This window comes from Nematolebias whitei, chromosome 2 (genome assembly GCF_014905685.2).
Source record: "Nematolebias whitei isolate Nwh7 chromosome 2, NemWhi1, whole genome shotgun sequence".
NCBI classification, from domain to species: domain Eukaryota; kingdom Metazoa; phylum Chordata; class Actinopteri; order Cyprinodontiformes; family Rivulidae; genus Nematolebias; species Nematolebias whitei.
The window spans coordinates 61,734,923-61,757,663 of NC_056499.1; the positions used below are offsets into that span (position 1 = coordinate 61,734,923).

Here is a 22,741-nt window from a genome sequence, read left to right on the forward strand (position 1 = left end):
AGCCTCACGGACAGAGATTGGAAGTTTGTTCCACAAGAGAGGAGCCTGATAACTGAAGGATCTGCCTCCCATTCTGTTTTTGTAAATTCTAGGAACCACAAGTAAACCTGCAGTCTGAGAGCAAAGTGCTCTGTTAGTAAAATATGGAACAATAAGATCTGTAATATAAGATGGAGCTAGGTTGTTGAGAGCTTTGTAGGTTAGAAATAAGATTTTGAATTCTATTCTGGATTTGACAGGGAGCCAATGGAGAGAAGCTAAAACTGGAGAGATATGATCTCTCCCAGTAACTCCAGTTAAGACTCTGGCAGCAGCATTTTGGATCAACTGAAGACGTTTTAAAGAAGTATTTGGACACCCAGATAATAAACCATTGCAATAGTCCAGTCTAGACGTGACAAATGCATGGACCAGTTTTTCTGCATCATTTTTAGATCAGATGTTTCTAATTTTAGTGATTATTACCGGTTCACTGGTTCATTCGTTCATGGTTTTTTCACTTTGTCCCATCTTTATTGCCATCTTCTCTTTTTTGTGTGCATTTTAATATTTAGGATGTTCTGGTGGTCAATTGCAACAAGGAGTTTGTGGCGTCCAATCACGTACTAGCGACTTGCCGTACGGCACTGAAGAAGCAGGGTGTCCTCGGCCTCAACATGGCTCCCTGCATGAGAACTTTCCTGGAGAGGCTGCCAGTGATCCTGCAGGAGCAGTACACCTATGAGAAGGTAAAGGTTCACCACGGACATTCCTAAGCAAAAGTCCTCATCCTGACCTTTGTCAGTTGAGTGTTTTTACTCTAACCTCATTCATACAGAAAATGGTTTTTGACTCACGGGGTTAACAGGTCATGTCAACACTTGAAACAAATTAACATTTTTATCAGAATCTGGATTCATCATATTTATGGATGGATCTGGTTCTAGAATTGCGCCGCTCAAGGTGGCTGCATGTTGGAGCAGCTCTGTTACTTTCATTCTGATTTACTGCTTTCGAAAACTTTAATTCCTCTTTTTTCTAGTTATAAATCACTTTTTTTGGATGATTATATTCTCTGGTGTTGGATGCTGTGCAGCTGCAAGGATTTTTACTGAAACTTTTTTACTTTTGGACATTAGTTATGATGCGTAACCATGGCACAAGGTGGGTTTTTTTTAACAACAAGGAGCAGCTGATTAGCATCTCAAAAGCTCACATATCTCATCTATAGCCCCAAATCCCACATGAGTTGAAAAGGAGATGCCGTGGACAAATTCCCGTCAACCTGGCGGCAGTGCTCGAGTACCTGACCCCCGAGATCCTGGAGCTGGTGAGAAACTTGGCTCGTGAGGAGCTCTGCAGACTGCTAGGAGGAGTGACCATCACTCAGGGAGGAATTCTGTCCGACATTCAGGCAGTCCTGCTGCCCAGGAGGACCGAGAGGCCCGCCGGATCTGACAGCAAGCTAGATCTGGGTGGACGGATCGGTATCTGTGGCCAGATTCTTCAGCTTCACTGCAGGAGATCCTTCCTGCCCACAGCTATCGGCATCTATAGCAGCTCTTGAATGAAACCAGGATGATGAGCTACGACAACACTTCATTTCCCTCTGGGATTAATAAAGTATTTTTGAATTTGAATTTGAATTTTTATCTATTTAGATTTTTGACCTGGATTTGTTTTTTTTATATATATATAGAACCCTGAAACTCTTTGTTGGGAACTGACATGATGCAAATTGAATTGAGCAAAATTTAAATTGGATTTTCATTTTTCTTAACTTGTTAAATCCCAAGAGGTTTTCTTGAAGTCCCTGCTTTAAAATAACATGCCCAAATGAAAGTGTTTCTCAGCATTTATAAACGCTGTTTAAATTATCTCCGCATCAAAATAAAGCGAACAACTGGAAGGTTTCATCACAAGTGTAAGAATCACAGCAGCTGTTATTGTTTCACAGAAAAAGAAAATATGAATTGAACATTGAAGGGGAAAAAACGATTGTATTTTCCCTCGCCCAAAGTTATTGTATTTTATTTATTTTTTGCTTTATATATAACCCCTCAGAAAATCTGATGAAGAAGACTAAAATCTCTAGGAAACCATGAATCTACATGCGGACGTTACTTGTTCAAGGAGTCATGTTGCTGAAATAAACTAGTGCAGTTAAGGTGGTTTTAGTAAAGGAATAGCAAGGTGTTTTGTCAGTTGTCTCAAGATGGTTCATTTCGGCATAGTTTGGTGCCATTTATGAGAGTTTAGATTTTCTTTAGGTTTTAAAACACTAAACTAACTTTATTTTTCATTCAACCTTTATTTACACAGGTTAGTCTCATTGAGCCTCGAGGACTCATTTACAAGAGGGATCTGATTTACAAGCCTAAATTGTCTTGTTTTTGTATTTTCTTTTAATTATCTACACATTTTCTATTATCCCATGCACATAAAACAATAGGATATGATTATGTTTGACTCCAACTGTAACCAAATGCCATTTTGCTCAAATATATAAAAACCTTCACAACATAACAATATATTTGCTCAAATTCCTATTTTACAAAAGCTTTAAAAAAAACTTCACAATTGCACTCTAGAATCGCGCCGCTCAAGGTGGCTGCATGTTGGAGTAGCTCTGTTACTTTCATTCTGAGATGTTACTTTTGAAAACTTTTAATTCCTCTTTTTTTCTGGATATAAATCTTTTTTTTTTTTTTGATGATGATTATTTCCTCTGGTGTCGTATGCTGTGCAGCTGGAAGGATTTTTACAGAAATATCTTTGCTTTTGGACATTTGTACTGTTAAAGACGCGAGCTGTGCTGCGGGCCACCGGACCCAGAAAACCCCCTCCAGCCCACGTCTTTTCCCCCCAGCTCAAATCTCCCTCAGAAGTGGTAACTCATACTAAACAATAAATCAAGGGAACATCAATTAAGTTTTATCAATTGTATCCTGATGCATGCTCAATAATCCAGGTAGAAAAATCCAAAAAAGTTCAATCTGGTCCTCTGGACATTCAAAAAAAAAAGAAAAAAAATGTAGAAACGTTTCGTCTCTCATCCTGAGGACTTCCTCAGTCTAAGGTGCTGTTTTCAGCTCAGTCTCTTAAATAGCACCTTCTCAGAGTGGATCAACCAGTTTTGCTGCTGACAACCAAAACCAGCTGATCACATGCTCAAGAAGGACCATCAGCCTAACAATGGATCATTAGCACCTGATGGCTGTTTACTATTCACAGAGGGCTGAGTGATACTAGCAATCACAGCATTGTAAGAGGGGGACAGTTGAACCCGGAGGCCTCCACCCCTGTTTAACGATGGACGGTTTCTTTTCACAAAGATGGCCTCCTTTACTCCTCTCTCAAACCATCGTTCCTCTCTGTCCAGGATGTGAACATCTATATCCCTGAAAGAGTGACCTCTGGCCTGGAGATTAGTGTAGACCTCAGAGTCCTGGCCTGATGATGTTGATCTTCTGTGCTGGTCCATCCTTTTGGCCAGTGGCTGTTTTATTTCCCCGATGTAAGACTGATCACCCTCCTGACACTGAACAACATACACAATATTACTCTGTTTGTGCCGGGGGACTGGATCTTTGGGATGAACCAGTCTTTGCCGTAATGTATTTTGGGGTTTAAAAGCCACTGGGACGTTATGTTTAGAAAATAAACGTCTCAGTTTCTCTGATACTCCCTCAACATATGGAATGACCACTGGTCTGGGTCTGGGTTCCTCCTTTTCACCTGATGGCTGACTGGAGTCCTGTTTGGGTTTCTTCTCTGCTTTTAGGAAGGCCCAGTTAGGATATCCACATTGCTCTAGAGACTGTCTTGTGTGGGATTTCTCCTTCTGCCTGGCTCCTGAGTTAGTGGGGATGCTGTCTGCTCTGTGATACAGAGTCCTGATGACTCCTAACTTGTGCTCCAAAGGGTGATGGGAGTCAAACTGCAAATACTGGTCTGTGTGGGTGGGTTTGCGATACACCTCAGTTTGCAAATGTCCTCTATCAGAGACTGAGACCTCACAGTCCAAGAAAGCCAACCTGCCATTTTTTGCATCTTCTCGTGTGAACTTGACCAGAGGACCAGATTGAACTTTTTTGGATTTTATCAATTGTATTAAAATCAAGTCAGGAAAAAATTACAATTCACAGCGCTGGTCTCTCCAGTCTGTGACGCATTCACAAAAACCCGGAAGAGCCCCGATGTCCCGTGTCATTACTCATTTATAGGTTCCTGGACTCCCCCTTCGCAGAAGGGGAGCTCAACCTGTCAATGGATGAGGGAGTGTGACTAAGTCTGATCTCAATGGATCTTATGTGATTCTGATGTGTTAGGAAATATGAGACGGTGCTTCAAAAGCCTTTCTACATGATGTGGCAGATTAAACTCTATTCCTTGACTGATATTGAATCCCAGGGAGACTCTCTTAGAGCTACTGGCCCAGTTTAACCCAGTCAGAACCGGGTTGTAATTTCATTATAATCCCGTCTCTGAGCAGGTCAAAACCATAGGACCAGTCTAGATAAGAAATATCCAAACAACTCCCACTGGGCGAGGGTCCCCAAAGTGGTTCCCTCGCATAAAAACTCCCAGTTCAATACCGCCAGATAAGCAAGCAATTAATCATTTTTCCTCTGGTTGAATGTAAACTTCTCCTTATATGTTGACGGGAGATGCCTACAGACTATAGCATGTGTGACCTGGCAGCCTCAGGTCAAAATAAGATGCCAGAGCTGACGGCTAGGGTGTGACCTGCTGCCAGCCTCAGGTCACCTGACCCAGCCCTGGACATCTGCCTAGAACTTCAGCATCCCCCTGGTGTGGTGCAATATGACATAATGGAAATTTCTAACATTTGTCTAAGTATGAGCTCTAAATATATGATTTAATAATTGCAGGAGGCGTCCTAATTCAAGAAGTGTTCTTATCTAATAGATGTTCATCAGTTTGTAGAACCTGAACTTCTCTTTTTGACTCCAAGGGCAGACCTGGTCCATTTTGTCCATCTGAAAAAGAAAAAGAAAAAAAAACTCTGTGCCCTCTTCCCCTTCAATCGTGCCGTCTCAATTTTATTTGCACAGAGCGCTGCCGGTATGTTTAGCCTGTCACAGCAGAAAATGTGTTTGTGTGAATAAAAAATATGATTTAAACAATTAATGTGTTTTAACATGCATATTGTATGTAAATAGTAGAACCTCCCAACTCCCCCTGGTGATCTAATATAAAAATAAACAATCCCAATTAATCAACAAATCAATTCACCCATTCCACCACCCTTCAATTTAGTCCCAATTTAGATAGAAAAAATGTCAAATGTTCACCCCCAGGAAAATCTATATTACAAAACCCCATTATATGTATTTATCAAGATCCTCTGGTCTATCGTCATGGCCGTTAGCTGTAAAAATTCATAATTTCATACAATATCAAAAATAAACTTTATCACCGTAATTACACCATCTAGTGGCGATATTAGATCATGCTTTTCCCAAAACTCATTACAACAAATACCATTATACCTTGAGCAATTATCAATCATTTGAGATCATTTAATCAATCATCAGAGCTATTATCAGGAAATACTAATCAAATATGTATATCAAGATTTTATACAGTTAATTCAACAAAAATAAGTATAACAACCCATAACTGTAAGTGTTCTTAATGTTTTTCTTCATTTAATCTAAAATAATGTTTTGACTAAAAAATATACTTTAGACTGTCCTTCCATTGCCTGGTAGACGAAAAAAACAGAAAAATAACAAATGTCTTTCTTCAGCAAACTCAATTTTAGTCGATTTAGCTCTCAATGTTCTCCACTGTCCCACCATCTTCTCAGATCACCCCACCAGTCGCCCTCATCCTAGTCCCTTCTGCAAAATCAAAACAAAATGGGTCTCTGAGCAGATCAAAACCATAGGACCAGTCCAAAAATATTTTAACAGTTATGATGCATAACCATAACAACAAGGTTGTTTGTTACAACTGGGAGCAGCTGATTAACATCTCCAAAGCTCAAATAATATCTCAACTACAGCCCCAAATCCCAAATGAGTTGAAAAGGAGGCATCGTGGATGCAGAGCAAGAACAAAGAAGATGGAGAAAGAGAGAAGAATGAAGTTCAAACCATCTCTTCCATCGATCATGATGGGCAATGTGAGATGCTGGGAAACAAGTTGGATGAACTTCAGGCCCTAACAAGGACCCATCCAAAGTATCGGGAATGCAGTGTTATGTGTTTCACTGAGACATGGCTGCAGGATCATATCCCCGACTCCAGCGTTTCTCTGCCAGACTTTCTGACCATACGAGCAGAGAGAGATTTAAAGAGGAGTGGCAAAAGGAAAGGAGGTGGGTTGGCAGTGCTTGTGAACAACAGATGGTGTAATCCTGGACATGTTACTGTGAAGTGTCGTCTCTGCAGTCCAGATATTGAACTGTTAGCACTAAGTTGTCGTCCATATTATTTGCCAAGAGAGTTCATCAGTGTTATTTTGGCAACTGTTTACATTCAACCCAATGCTGTTGCCGAGACTGCATGTGATGTCATCAACTCCGAGGTTGCTAAGCTACAGACACAACACCCTAGTGCGTTTGTTGCAATATCTGGGGATTTTAATCATGCCTCTGTCTCTGCTACACTTCCGACATTGCAACAGTTTGTCAGCTGCTCTACCAGAGGAAACAAAATGCTGGACTTGTTTTATACAAATGTCAAGGATTCGTACATCGCTAAAGCTAGACCCCCTCTTGGCAAATCAGTTCACAATTTTGTGTTTCTCTGCTCAAAATGTAAACCCCTTGTTCAGAGGCAACCTGCAATAAAGAGAACAGTGAGAAAATGGTCAATGGAAGCTGAAGAAGCCCTACGGGGTTGTTTTGAGGTTACAGACTGGGATGCACTGTGCCAGCCACATGGAGAGGACATCAATGCCATGACTGAGTGTGTGACCGACTATATAAACTTATGTGTAAACAACACCATCCCCACCAGAACAGTGAGATGCTTCCCCAGTAACAAACCCTGGATCACCACTGACCTAAAGGAACTGCTAAACCAGAAAAAAAGAGCCTTCAGGGAGGGAGACAGGGAATTATTGAGGAGTACACAGAAGCAACTAAAAGTCAAGATAAGAAACAGCAAGGAGGTGTACAAGAAGAAGCTGGAGAGCAAGCTCCAACAGAAAAATATCAGAGAGGTGTGGTCAGGGATAAAACAGATCACAGGCTTCAAGCAGAAGGAGGATCAGAAGGATGGAAGCCTGGACAGAGCCAATGAACTGAACACATTCTTCAATATGTTCAGTTCAGGAAAAAGCTCAGCAACCTCCTCTCTTGCCCAAAGCCAAACAGACATACCACCCTCCTTTGACCCAAGGCTGTCCTGTCACACCACAAATACTGTATCTACCTCAGTCATGGACCCTTCTTCTTCTACATGTTGGTCTTCAACCAAATCAGAAGATGCTGATACCTCCTTTACCTCCCCCCTCTGCATCTCCAGAAGTCAGGTGAGGAAGCAGCTGGAGAGTCTGAACCAGAATAAGGCTGCAGGTCCAGATGGTGTCAGTCCCAGAGTCCTGAAGGTCTGTGCAGAGCAGCTCTGTGGGGTTCTGCAGCACCTCTTCAACCTTAGCCTGACCCAGGAGAAGGTTCCAGTGTTGTGGAAAACCTCCTGTCTTGTTCCAGTGCCAAAGAAAACTCACCCATCAGTCCTCAATGACTATAGACCTGTTGCCCTGACATCCCACATCGTGAAGGTCCTAGAGAGACTTCTGCTGACCCACCTGACTAAACAAACAAGCACATATCAGGACCCACTGCAGTTTGCTTATCAGCATGGACTTGGAGTTGAAGATGCCATCATACACCTGCTTCAGCAAACTCACTGTCATCTAGAAAAGGCAGACAGCACTGTGAGAGTCGTGTTCTTTGATTTCTCCAGTGCATTTAACACAATCCAGCCTGATCTGCTTTGTCAGAAACTCCAGAAGACTCAGGTGGAGGCCTCAACAATCACCTGGATCAAAGACTACCTGACGGACAGACATACCACAGTTTGTGAGACTGAAGGTTGTGTGTCTGACCAGGTGGTCAGTAGCTCAGGAGCACCACAGGGGACTGTACTCTCACCATTCCTTTTCACTCTGTACACCTCATATTTCCAGTACAAAACAGACTCCTGTCATCTGCAGAAATATTCAGATGACTCTGCAGTAGTCGAATGTACTGGAAATGCAACAGTGAAGCGTCTACAAGAAGGAACAGAGCAGACTGTACTTCTTGAGGAAGCTGAAATCCTTCAGTGTTTGCAGCAAGATGCTGCATTTCTTCTATAAGTCTGTTGTAGAGAGAGCTGTCTCTTCTGCCATCATCTGCTGGGGGAGCAGCACCAGAGCAAGAGACTTCAAAAAGATCAACAGTCTGAGGTGCTGTTTGCAGCTCAGATCATCTTTGGGATGAACCAGTCTTTAATGTATTTTGGGGTTTAAAAGCCACTGGGACGTTGTGTTTAGAAAATAAACGTCTCAGTTTCTCTGATACCAAAACCAAACAGTTCCTGCTCCATCCACCTTTTGCTAAAATGTCTTGATGGCATCAAGACTTGGATGGCTGCAAACTTCTTGAGTTTTAATGATCAGAAGACTGAGGTCATTGTGTTTAACCCAAGCTCTACCACTGATCCTGTAAACCTGCACTCCCTTCAGCCTCATCTAAAGCAGTCAGTTACCAATCTCGGGGTAGTGTTAGACTCGGACTTTAAGTTTAATAAACAGATCAATTCTGTTCTACAAAAAAGCTTCTTTCAGCTAAGGCAGATAGCAAAGCTTAAGTCCGTTCTGTCCAGATCCGACCTTGAAAAACTAGTCCATGCATTTATTACAACCCGGCTGGACTACTGTAACTCACTTTATGTTGGGGTTAGTCAGGCTTCACTTTCACGTCTCCAGCTCGTACAAAATGCTGCAGCTCGGCTACTAACAGGAACTCACAGGTTTGAGCACAGTACTTCAGTTCTGTCCTCTCTTCACTGGCTTCCTGTATGTGTCAGAGTTGATTTTAAAATTCTCCTGCTGGCATTCAAGTGCATTAACGGCCTTGCACCATCATACCTCTCCGACCTTCTTCATCCTTATGCTCCTTCTCAGGCTTTGAGATCATCAGACCAGCTGCTTTTGGCCGTACCAAAAACCAGCTGAAGCTCAGAGGAGATCGAGCGTTTTCAGTCGTGGGCCCTAAACTCTGGAACAATCTGCCCATCAACATTCGACAGGCCACCTCAGTCTCTGCTTTTAAATCTCTCCTAAAAACACATCTGTACTCACTGACACATCTGTACTCACTGACATTTAACACAGGGTGATCAGCTTTAGATCTAGTTTTTCATTGATGCTGATTCTGTTTATGCTTTTGTTATTATTCCTATTTAACACAAGGTCATCAGATCTGATTTAGTATTTCATTGTTTCTAATTGTTTTTGGTTTTATGTTTTTATTCCATGTGCAGTAAATATATCTACAGTAGCTACTTTTTATTTGATGTTGTGATATTTTTGTTAAGCACTTTGGTAACAGTTTCTGTTTTAAATGTGCTCTATAAATAAATCTGACTTGACTTGACTTGATACTCCCTCAACATACGGAATGACCACTGGTCTGGGTTCCTCCTTTTCACCTGATGGCTGACTGGAGTCCTGTTTGGGTTTCTTCTCTGCTTTCACTGCTTTCACTGGTCACTGCCGATAACCGATATAACAGCTGACAATTTAAAAGTAAACTGTGAGTGAATCGAAGCTTGTTTATTTAGTGCAGCTGTTAGCAACCATGAAGCTAAGCTAATCAGATCCATGCTATACCTAGACCCTCTCTAGGTTGACATGTGGAGCAATGGTCATAAAAACAGTCATCCTAACGTGCGTTCACATTTTCTATTCTTAACTTTTCATCATAACATTATCAAGTGTGTTAGAAAAATATAAATTAAACAAAGAAACACCTTCCATGTTCATTGTTTAAACAGTCACATATGGTGAAGGTTTAATTCGTATTGACTGCAACAATGTTTGTTTTTCTTTGTAGAGAAGATTTTAGACAATGTATTTCATTGAGGATGACAAAGATAACGTTACAAACAGTGATATATTTTAGCTTTATGTTAGATTTGTTGTTCTGGATAAATTTTTACAAGGCAATAACCTATGCTAGGTTATCTAAACGTTAGCTTGCTAACTTGAGAGGCACGTAGCTAATGACAAGTGGGTTGGAGTATTGAAGAGAATTTATTATTGACTTTTTAAACATTTTTACAGATCATTTTCAATAAACTTACTATGATCTGTTCAACATAATACTCTACACAGTATTGCTCCCTGTTTCACCTGTGCTGAAAGTGAAACTTAAGTGAATGGCCATGACTTGAAAGTAGTCTTCATGCGCCATTTGCTGGATACATTGTACAATTCAATTCAGTTCAATTCAGAGTCAGAGTCAGAGTCAGAGTTTCTTTATTGTCATTCGCACCTCATGTGGTACATGTGGTGGAGCGAAATTATGTACACAGGGTCCCAGTTACATCCAACAATAAAATGTATAAGAAAAACAGTAATAACATCTAAGATATGAACTAAGAAAAACATCAACTAAATATACACTAAGCAGTCATAACATAAAACATTGAACATCAGCACAAACATGAACATGAGTCTGTGAGCAGATGTGCACGCATGAACACATCAACATTGAAACAGATCAGCAGCAACATGAAACAGATCAGCAGCAACATGATATGGTTTTTCACAGTGATTATTCTGGTTAGAGATTCATGAGTCTAACAGCCTCGGGGTAGAAGCTGTTCCTCAGTCTAGTGGTTCTACACTTAATGCTCCTCAACCTCCTTCCTGAGGGGAGTGGGGCAAAAAGTGTGTGTGCTGGGTGAGTGAGGTCCTTCATGATGCAGGTGGCCCTCTTCCTGCATCTGGAGGTGTAGATGTCTGTGATGGTGGGGAGACTGATTCCGACAGATTTCTGTGCAGCCTTCACCACTCTCTGCAAAGCTTTTCTTTCTGCAGCTGTGCAGCCTCCATGCCACACATTGATGCTCGAGCACAGGATGCTCTCCACTGCACACCTGTAGAAGGAGGTGAGGACTGAGCTTCCCAGACCAGCTCGCCTCAGCCGTCTGAGGAAGTAGAGTCTCTGATGAGCTTTCTTGATCAGGCTGGTGGTGTTGTTGCTCCAGCTTGTAGCTCCATCTTCAATTCAAATTCAATTCGAAAATACTTTATTAATCCCAAAGGGAAATTATTTGTTGTTGTAACTCGTTATCCTCATTTCATTAAGAGATGTTATAGATGCTGATGGCTGTAGACAGGAAGGATCTCTTGTAAAGATCCATCCCACAGTGGATCCTAAGAAACTGGCTGCAGATGCCGTCTGATCCGTCCACCCAGACTCGGCTGGCCTCTCGGTTCCCCTCGGGCTGTAGGACCGCCCAAATGCCGAGCAGAACTCCTCCCAGTGGGATGGTCACTCCTCCCAGCAGTCTGCCGAGCTCCTCGTCACTGCGGACAGCCAACTGTAGGTGCTGAGGGACGATCCTGTTCTTCTGCTGTCATGAGCCGTGTTTCCTGCTAGTTCCAGGATCTCAGTGGTCAGGCACTCGAGCACAGCTGGCAGGTAGATGAGAATGCGTCCACAGAACATCCTTTCAACTCATTTGAGATTTGGGGCTGTAGCTGAGATATTATTTGAGCTTTTGAGATGTTAATCAGCTGTTGATTGTAGAAAGCTGCCTTGTTGCTATGGTTACACATCATAACAAATGTCCAAAACTAAAAAAATTTCAGTAAAAATCCTTCCAGCTGCACAGCATCTGATACCAGAGGAAACAGACATCCAACAAATGTGATTTACATCCAGAAAAAAGAGGAATTAAAGTTTCCAAAATCAAAATCTCAGAATGAAAGTAGAGCTGCTCTAACATGCAGCCACCTGGAGCGGTGCAATTCTAGAATTCAGAATTAGAATTCGAATGACTGGTTCCAGCATTTTAGAGGTGAAAATTATAAGTGCTTATATCAGCACATAATGGGACAGTTATCACCAATACCTGCATGTTCCCAAATGCCTATATCGGCCTAAAATGTCAGCCCCTACCAATATATCGGTCGGGCTCTAAACAGTACCATAGGTAACAGTTTATGTATTCATCAGAATCGCTTCAGTGGATAATTATTAATTCAGTGTTATTAGTAATTAGTTATTAATTAGTTAATTATTAATTGAGAATTATTAATTCAGATAATTATTTATTCCGTGGAAAATTTGACCCCTTTAAAAAGAAATGCTGATTGCATCAGGAATTTTTACAGAGCTGTCTGTCGTTGCTTTAAGAAGCTAAATATGAAAATGTAAAGTAAAAATTTAAACCAAGTTTCCCTGAGAAGAGTCTTAATAAAATGACCTGATTTCTTGTTAAATATACTGATCATACTGTATGTAACAGTTTAAAATGGTCTACTTCTGATGTTGTCTTCAGCCCCATGTTGTCTGCGGGGAGCAGCTGGTTCACAGCCCCTATATGCAATGCCTTGCCTCCCTGGCAGTGGGCCTCCACCTGGACCAGCTCCTGTGCCGCCCTCCTGTGCCCCCTCACCTGCGTCATTGTCCACCAGAGTCTGGCACTGCAGTGTGGAGTGCCAGTGAGTGGGCGTGGCTCGACTGTTTCTCCACAACAGTGAAAGCAGCTGAGGCCCTTGCTCAAGGAGCCACCTTCACCGAATCCTTCAGCGTTCCAGACCTGGAGCTAGTGCCCAAAGAGGACGTGGCTCTGGTCATGGTGAGGAACCCTCATGACTCAAAAGGTTGTAAGATAAAAATCATGGGTTCATCTAACTATTATGGTCTATGTGTTTCCAGGACAACAGCAAATGGGCATCTGGTATGGATGAGCAAGTCATGTCCTGGGCCATCTCTCGACCTGAGGTTGAACCATCACTTGGGTTTTTGCTATTGCAGCTGAGATCTTCTATTGCTCACCTGTGAATGTTGTTTACAGGACTGGCACCTGGGGGGGAAGTGTGATGTTTTTCTGTGGGGTGCAGGACGACATGGTCAGCTGTCCGAGGCTGGCAGAAACATCCTGGTGCCTGCCACTGCCCCATCCTTCTCCCAGGCTCAACAGGTAAACAAACCAATAAAACATTTTTATTTTACATTCACAAAAGGCAAGAACAACTTTTGGTTCACATTTATGCAAAAGGAAGAACACATTCCAAGTTTGCTTTTAATTTAAGGACAAAGAAAAGTCTGAATTTCTATTTATAATAGAATCTCATCTCAGAGATTTTTTATTTATTTATGTTGGATTAGAAATGTAAGGAAAGGAACACGTGGAGTTTTTATTTTATTTCAGAAGAAGAGAAACATATATGATAGTTTTATTTTAGAACTTTTAAAGGAAGACGACCGCAACTAGAGTTTATTGTTAATATTCAAAAATCAAGAGTAACATAACCTGAAGTTTTTTTTGTTTTTTGTTTTTTTTGTTGGGGGCGGGGGGGGGGGGGTAGATTTATAAAGTAAGCAAAACAAATTTAAATAATATTAGGGATGCACTGATCCACATTTTTTTAGTTCCAATCCGATCCCAAAACCTAAATCTGAATATCGACTGATCCCGTCCCGATTGTAGTGTGCTAAAAGGCTCGATTAGCTTGGTTAGCTTCAGAGCTCCACTACAATTTTATTTAAATAACGGGTTCTCTCTTTTTTCGAGCTACTTGACAGATATGTGACAGGGTGCTGTGCGTAGATGGTTTAATCAGTGACATGAGACGTTAATTTTCTTTGACCCATCAAAATAAATGTGGTCATTTATTAACAGAATGAAAATTTAACATCAAAACATTGTACACTTGATTAGACAGATCTGGTTCTGATTAATAAAACTTGGCACGTTTTACTTAATAAAAACAACAGACATTTCTGAAGGCATCTGGATTAATTACTGGCAAGATAGAAGAGTTTTAAAGATGGGGAATGAAGGAGTTTGAATGGAGAGAAAATGTGGAGGAAGAAAGTGTGTTGACGAGGAATGGCACCCTTCATCCAACCCCAGCTCAGCCCCGGTACACTCGGTAGTGAAGCGACTCGTTACCTTTGCAGAAGATAGGTCAGCTCCGATACGGAGTTCCATTTCAACGCTACCTTTCAGCGTCTCCTCAGGATGGCTGAGAATCATCCGAAGTAGTGACGGTACTCCGTTCAACAACACGCGCATCTCCCGGGTGGATACACAGCAAGCTGTGAGTCCGTCAGAGGTTCCACTCAGATGTGGAAGACTCCATAATCCCAACTCTACTCAGAGGAACTCCAGAAGAACTCCGAGGAACTCCAGCCAAACTCCATCAGAACCAGAAGAACTAACTGAACTCAGGGAACTCCAGAAGAACTCCGAGGAACTACAGCTGAACTCCATCAGAACTAGAAGAACTAACGGAACTTAGAGAGACTTAACGGAACTAAGAGGGACTAACCGAACTCACAGTTCCAGGAAGTGTCGACTTTTAAAGAGTTCTGCTTCCGGTCACTTTTAAGAAGTCCTGATTGGTTGAAGGAACCAACAGGGGTGTGGTTTTAGTGACGTCAAAGGGTTTTTACAAGTCGAGAAAACATAAGAAATGTTTAGGAACAGACAGAGAAATGTTTTGACGAAGTGAGAAACACTACAGGTGCCAGTTCTCTTGTTTCTGTCTGAGAGGTTTAAAAACACGACAGCTCGTTCCAATAACTTGTTTTTGACTGTCTCCGACTTTTGACCGACATCACTCTTCTCATTTCAGACAGAAGGTCAAAAATGCATAATTACTTTATAACAGACATTTAACTTGATTTCTACTTTGAATGAGGATTAAAAAAACATTAATACTGTTTCACAGTTGATTTAAAATGAGTGGTTCATTTCAACATTTAAAATGGTATGAACTAAACACACTTTTGATTATCAAGATATTGTAAAATAGTAATGATAATATAAAAAAGAGCCGCTCCCTGGGCTGCCACCTTACCGTGGTGGAGGGGTTTGAGTGTCCCAATGATCCTAGGAGCTATGCTGTCAGGGGCTTTATGCCCCTAGTAGGGTCACCCATGGCAGACAGGTCCTAGGTGAGGGACCAGACAAAGTGCAGCCCAAAGACCCTGATGATGACACAAATAAATGGACCTAGTGTTCCCTTGCCCGGACGTGGGTCACCGGGGCCCCACTCTGGAGCCAGGCCTGGAGGTGGGGCACGCGGGCGAGCGCCTGGTGGCCCATGGAGCTCGGCCGGGCACAGCCCGAAGAGGAGACGTGGGTCCCCCTTCCCATGGGCTCACCACCTGTAGGAGGGGCCAAAGGGGTCGGGTGCAATGTGGGATGGGTGGTGGCCGAGGGCGGGGACCCTGGCGGTCTGATCCTCGGCTACAGAAGCTGGCTATTGGGACGTGGAATGTCACCTCACTGGTGGGGAAGGAGCCTGAGCTGGTGTGTGAGGCTGAGAGGTTCCGACTAGAAAATGTCGGACTCACCTCTACACATGTCTCGGGCTCTGGAACCAGTTTCCTTGAGAGGGGCTGGACACTCTTCCACTCTGGAGTTGCCCCTGGTGAGAGGCGCCGAGCAGGCGTGGGCGTACTTATTGCCCCCCAACTTGGTGCCTGTGTATTGGGGTTCACCCCAGTGAATGAGAGGGTGGCCTCCCTCCGCCTACGTGTGGGGGGACGGGTTCTGACTGTCGTTTGTGCTTATGCACCAAACAGCATTTCAGATTATCCACCCTTTCTGGAGTCCTTGGAGGTGGTACTGGAAAGTGCACCTTCTGGGGACTCCCTTGTTCTGCTGGGGACTTTAATGCTCATGTGGGCAATGACAGTGAGACCTGGAGGGGTGTGGTTGGGAGGAACGGCCCCCCTGATCTGAACCAGAGTGGTGTTCTGTTGTTGGACTTCTGTGCTCATCGTGGATTGTCAATAACAAACACCTTGTTCAAGCATAAGGGTGTCCATATGTGCTCTTGGCACCAGGACACCCTAGGCCGCAGTTCGATGATCGACTTTGTCATCGTCTCATCTGATCTGCGGCCACATGTCTTGGACACTCGGGTGAAGAGAGGGGCGGAGCTGTCAACTGATCACTACCTGGTGGTGAGTTGGCTCCGATGGTGGGGGAGGATGCCGGTCAGACCTGGCAGACCCAAACATATCGTGAGGGTTTGCTGGGAACGTCTGGCAGAGTCTCCTGTGAGACTGAGTTTCAACTCCCACCTCCGGGAGAACTTCGAACATGTTCCGAGGGAGGTGGGGGACATTGAGTCTGAGTGGACCATGTTTCGTGCCTCTATTGTCGAGGCGGCTTACCAGAGCTGCGGCCGCAAGGTTGTCGGTGCCTGTCGCGGCGGCAACCCTCAAACCCGATGGTGGACACTGTCGGTGAGGGATGCTGTCAGGCTGAAGAAGGAGTCCTATCGGGCCTTTTTGGCCTGTGGGACCCCGGAAGCAGCTGATGGGTACCGGCAGTCCAAGCGACATGCGGCTCGGGTGGTTGCTGAGGCAAAAACTCGGGCATGGGAGGAGTTCGGAGAGGCCATGGAGAACGACTTCCGCACGGCTTCGAGACGATTCTGGTCCACCATCCGGCGTCTCAGGGGGGGAAAGCGGTACGCCACCAACACTGTTTATAGTGGGGGTGGTGTACTGCTGACCTCAACTCGGGATGTTGTGGGTCGGTGGGCAGAATACTTTGAAGACCTCCTCAATCCCACCGCGGCACGTCTTCCACTGAGGAAGCGGAGCCTGGGGACTTTGGGTCGGGCCCTCCAATCTCTGGTGCTGAGGTCACCGAGGTGGTTAAAAAGCTCCTCGGTGGCAGGGCCCCAGGGGTGGATGAGATTCGCCCAGAGTTCCTTAAGGCTCTGGATGTTGTAGGGTTGTGTTGGCTTACGCGACTCTGCAATATTGCGTGGACATCGGGGGAAGTTCCCCTGGATTGGCAGACCGGGGTGGTGGTCCCCCTATTCAAAAAGGGGGACCGTAGAGTGTGTTCCAACTACAGGGGAATCACGCTCTTAAGCCTCCCTGGTAAGGTCTATTTGGGGGTTCTGGAGAGGAGGGTCCGTCGGATAGTTGAACCTCGGATTCAGGAGGAGCAGTGCGGTTTTCGTCTATGCCGTGGAACACTGGACCAGCTCTACACTCTCAGCAGGGTCCTGGAGGGTGTGTGGGAGTTTGCCCAACCAGTCTACATGTGCTTTGTGGACTTGGAGAAGGCGTTCGACCGCGTCCCTCGGGGGGCCCTGTGGGAGGTACTCTGGGAATATGGGGTACCGGGCCCTTTGATACGGGCTGTTAGGTCCCTGTATGACCGGTGTCAGAGCCTGGTCCGCATCGCCGGCAGTAAGTCGGGCTTGTTCCCTGTGAGAGTTGGACTCCGCCAAGGTTGCCCTTTGTCACCAATTCTGTTCATAACTTTTATGGACAGAATTTCTAGGAGCAGCCAAGGTGTTGAGGGGATCCGTTTTGGTGGCCTTAGGATTGCGTCTCTGCTTTTTGCAGATGATGTGGTCTTATTGGCTTCATCAGATCGTGATCTACAGCTTTCGCTGGAGCGGTTCGCAGCCGAATGCGACGCGGCCGGGATGAAGATCAGTTTCTCCAAATCCGAGGCAATGGTCTTGAGCCGGAAAAGGGTAGAGTGCCCTCTCTGGGTCAGGGAGGAGGTCCTACCCCAAGTGGAGGAGTTCAAGTATCTTGGGGTCTTGTTCACGAATGAGGGAAAAATGGAGCGTGAGATCGATAGGCGGATAGGTGCAGCGTCTGCAGTGAAGCGGCGCTGTACAGGTCTGTCGTGGCGAAGAGAGAGCTGAGTCAAAAGGCGAAGCTCTCAATTTACCGATCGATCTACGTTGCCACCCTCATCTATGGTCATGAGTTTTGGGTTGTGACCGAAAGAATGAGATCTCGGATACAAGTGGCCGAAATGAGTTTTCTCCGCAGGGTGTCTGGGCTCTCCCTTAGAGACATGGTGAGAAGCTCGATCATCCGGGAGGGACTCAGAGTAGAGCCGCTACTTCTCCACGTCGAGAGGAGCCAGTTGAGGTGGCTTGGGCATCTGTTTAGGATGCCTTCTGGACGCCTCCCTGGTGAGGTGTTCCGGACATGTCCCACCGGAAGGAGGCCCAGAGGAAGACCCAGGACACGCTGGAGGGACTATGTTTCTCGGCTGGCCTGGGAACGCCTCGGGATTCCCCCGGAAGAGCTGGCCCAAGTGGCTGGGGAGAGGGAAGTCTGGGCTTCCCTACTTAGGCTGCTACCTCCGCGACCCGACCCCGGATAAGCGGAAGAAAACGGATGGATGGATGGATGGATGAATATAAAAAAGAGAGTGTTCTTTCAATTGATTAGTTCAGGATACAATTAGAAAGTCTCTGGATGAGCTAATTTGTATTTCTGGAGTCAAATCAATGTAATAACAGTTCCTGTCCCATGAAGGTCTTCAGAGGCAGGTTTTGGTCGGAGGCCTAGTTCACTACAAGATATCATCATCATCATCATTGATTTGATATGAGGCTGTAATAATCTCCTCTCAAGTACAATTTGTACAAATATATTCATGCATGTCCAAAAAGGCAACTTGAAGTAAGTTTTATTAATGTTGGATAAGTTTTAAAGTTAGAATTAAATTCTGCTAACACAAAACATGTTTCTTTTTATTCCTAGTTTTAAAGTGGATATTAAAGTGATTAAATGGCTTCAAACATTTGCTAAGTTCATGACATAAACCAACACAGGCATGTTCCTGTTTTTAGTATTTTACATCGCTTTATAATGTAGCTGTTTTTTTTTATTTGTTTTTTTTATATATATAATTTTCTTGTAATTTTCAATTTATATTATGATTGTCTACTGTTGTACTGATACATATCTCCTGGAGGGTAAACTACAGTATATCTTGGCTGCAAGTGTCAAGCTGAGAAATCCTTTGTTTTCTACAACTGATAGTGGTTGGTCATTAATTATGATGAAGTTTAGCAACTTCTTGGTAAACATTCAAGCTCTGGGGCTTCAGCGATGTCCTCTTGTTCAGTCCAAAGCAAAGAGCCTGGTTTTGGTCAGCCTCGCTCAGTCTGCCCCTCCTCCGAGACGGGTAGACCAAAATCAAAATGTCTGCTTCGGACTGAACAAGAACACGCCGCTGAAGCCCCGAAGCTCAATTGTCCAATGTAAGACTAACTTTACCGTGGTTTAATGTGTTATGTTTGATTAAGTTTGTTGTCGCAATGGAGATTCCTCCTCTCGGTACAGCAGCTCTGCAGACATTGCACGTTGCTGTCTTGTTTTGTGGTGTTTCTAGTGTAAAATATTTCCACACAGCGGACATGTTTAGATGATAAGTTGGTTAGCTGTTAGACACAGTGCTGCTAACTCAGCCCTCACGTTGTAGCTGGCTGCAAACTATGAAATGGATTTCCTGAATGTGAGGCGGGTCTTTTTACTCTGGGTTAGGGCTTTAACAGACTACTCAAGTAATCTACACATCGATTCCTAGGACATCTATTGAGTTTTTAAATGTCACGTCGAGTATTCGTGGTGACGTCATTACGTCGCCGTTACGTCATTGTGTCACGTGTCATGTGATCCACATCGGGCGTGGGTTACAAAATGGATTCCTCCCAGCAGATGGATGGAGCAGAGCAGGCCCAGTCTTGACAAACAGGTAGAAATGCTTCAATAGTCTGGAAATATTTCACTACAGATGAATCTTCTGGTTCAACTACTGTAAGGAAACAGGGAATGAATCAACTTCCTGACTGTTTGGAGCTTGTTGTGAACCGGTGTTACACCATATTCTGTGACCACCGTATATTGTGACCGTAGGGGGCGGTGTTGCATGCACTGTTGCAGGTCACAGAATATGGTGTAACACCGGGTCCAATCGACCGAACCAGAACCAGCTTCCTCTGACCTTGTTTCACAAACTAAAAGCAAAAAATATTAATCTCTAAACCTATAAAAAAAAAAAAACTATAAACATATTAATCTCTAAAACCAAACCTAATGCTCACCGCTGCGGGTGGTGGTGTGGGGTGGTCAACCCCCCCACTGGTTTTAGTTTTGTTTTTGACATGCTGCACGTTTCTTCACTTTTGCAGATTAATAATAATAATAATAACTAATAGTTTTGGTTTTCCTGTGACTTATTTGCAGTATGATAAATAGTAGGAGCATGATATATGCTACCAATGTTTTGTTGGTCTTTTTTTGTAAATAATGACCTTTTTTTGTAAATAATGACCTTTTTTTGCGGTTTTATTTATTTATTTATTTTTGCATCTTTAGATCCTATGATGTCATCAAGTACTCGAGTTCTACTCGAGTTTTATTATGTTAATGTCGAGTTTAAAGATTATGTAGTCGTTCAACCCCTACTCTGGGTTCATGAGACACGCCTCCGTTCAGAATATCCATTCCATAGTTTGAAGCCAACGTGCAGAGCAGCTGGTGGGGAATCACATGAGGAAATAACAAAGTCCATGCTCAATAATCCAGGTATACAATCCAACATTTTTCAGTCAGGTCTTCTGGACAGTTTCTTTCTTTTTGTGCTGAAACGTTTCGCCTTTGGTCCGGAAGGCTTCATCAGTCAAGGAAACACACAACAAAACTGATTCTTCCCCCAACATCTTACTCCAAAGTGGAACAAACCAGTTCTGCTTGTGATAAGATGGTCTCTTTGGTACGCCCCCTCCTCCATGCCGGCCCTCTGATATACCCATCAGAGTCTGGGTGGACGGATCAGACGGCGTCTGCAGCCAGTTTCTTAGGATCCACTGTGGGATGGACCTTTACAAGAGATCCTTCCTGCCTACAGCATCAGTATCTATAACATCTCTTAATGAAATGAGGATAACGAGTTACAACAACAAATAATTTCCCTTTGGGATTAATAAAGTAGTTTGGAATTTGAATATATATACTGTATATGTATGTGTGTATATACATATATATGTATGTATGTATGTATGTATGTATGTATGTATATATGTATGTATGTATGTATATATATATATATATATATATGTATGTATTGTAGTGAACTTGACCTGATGTCAAAACTGACCAGATGGACAGTAACTGTCATTTCATTGATTTGAATCCAGAAGTACAGTTGGACCCATCCTGAGACTTTCTGTCTTGAATTAATCAAGTGGAAAAGACAATTCTCTATGATCATTACTATTTTACAAATGTTTTGATAATCAAATTGTGTTAGTTCAAACAATGTTTACATGTTGAAGTGAACTACTCATTTTTATTTACTTAAACAGTAGTAATGATTTTTATTCCTCAGTTCAAAGTGAAATCAAGTTAGAGTACATTACAGAGTAATGATTCAATTTCTTGATCGTCTGCTTTGAAAGTGAGCAAAGTTGTAAGTGTGTTAAAGTTCAAGCTTCGGTCAACTAAGAAGTTTACTGAAAAGAAATGTCATGTTTAACTTTTACAGCAAGATACAGGAGAGGTGGCACCACGAAGACTGGTTTTCTCCAACAATCTTTCTGTCTGTTCTTAAACAATCTTAATCTCTATCCTTGACTTTCCATAACACCTTACATCACAAACCACACCTCTGTTCTGGTCCATCCACCAATCAGAGGCTCTCAAACGAACCGGAAGTGGAGCCCATTTAAATATCGGCACTTCCTAGTTCAAAACAGAGTTCAGTGGGAGAAGAGTTCCAGAAGAGTTCTGGTAGAGAGTTAAGCTCAGTCTTGAAGCTGCTGTAAGCTCAGTCTTGAAGATGGAGCAGCAGTTCAAGTAGAGAGTTCAAGAGTTGTGGAATCCAGAGTGCAGAGAGTTTGGGAGTCCGTGAATGCAACCGCAGGCATTCATGGATGCTGCTAAACCAAACAAGCTGAACCAGAGACGATTTTGGGAATTATAACTTCTGTTTGGATAACCTCGCACGGCTCTCTAGGTATTTGGCTGTTCTCACTGAGACACTGAACAGTGGTTGGAAGTGAGACTCCACGCCGGAACTGATCTATCTTCAGAAAAGGTAAAAGTCGACCTTCACCAAAAGTGTACTGTTTGGGACAAGCTGAGTTCCGAAGGAGCGTGCACGTTCTGGTTAAAACAGATAAATTCCCTCACACATCTCTCTGTAAGATAAATCTCAATTTTCCATCTTTAAACTCTCCTTTCTGCTAGAAAATTAATCCAGATGTTTTCATTAATGTCTGTGGTGAAGCAACGGAAAACCATGGCCGTATGGTTTCCTGGTTGTAAAGCTGATTATGTTGTTGTTTTCATATTCTGCCAATTTAATGTAAATGTGTGATGTGTTAAACTTGATTCTGTTAATAAATGACCCACTCGCTTGGTGAGTCAAAGATAATTAACGTCTCACGTCCACATTTCTGTTAAATTCAACGCACGTACATCACACAGTCCAGAAAGATGAGTGAACCCGTTTAATGTATGAATATATCTCAGGATATGTCATACTACAGTATGTATTTATGTATGTATGTATGTATGTATGTATGTATGTATATATATGTATGTATGTATGTATGTATGTATATGTATGTATGTATGTATGTATGTATACAGGTCCTTCTCAAAAAATTAGCATATTGTGATAAAGGTCATTATTTTCCATAATGTAATGATAAAAATTAAACTTTCATATATTTCAGATTCATTGCACACCAACTGAAATATTTC

General features: G+C 43.2%; 1 protein-coding gene across 1 annotated transcript; it reads left to right on the forward strand.

The window, feature by feature from the left end:
• Positions 1 to 643: 643 nt before the first annotated feature.
• On the forward strand, positions 644 to 14,484 carry LOC119427554 (probable E3 ubiquitin-protein ligase HERC1). Its single transcript, XM_037695191.1, has 5 exons — positions 644 to 728; positions 12,516 to 12,815; positions 12,896 to 12,961; positions 13,035 to 13,160; positions 14,344 to 14,484. The coding sequence occupies exons 1-5, from the start codon at positions 657 to 659 to the stop codon at positions 14,482 to 14,484; spliced, it is 705 nt and encodes a 234-aa protein (XP_037551119.1). The 5' UTR covers positions 644 to 656.
• Positions 14,485 to 22,741: the final 8,257 nt, after the last annotated feature.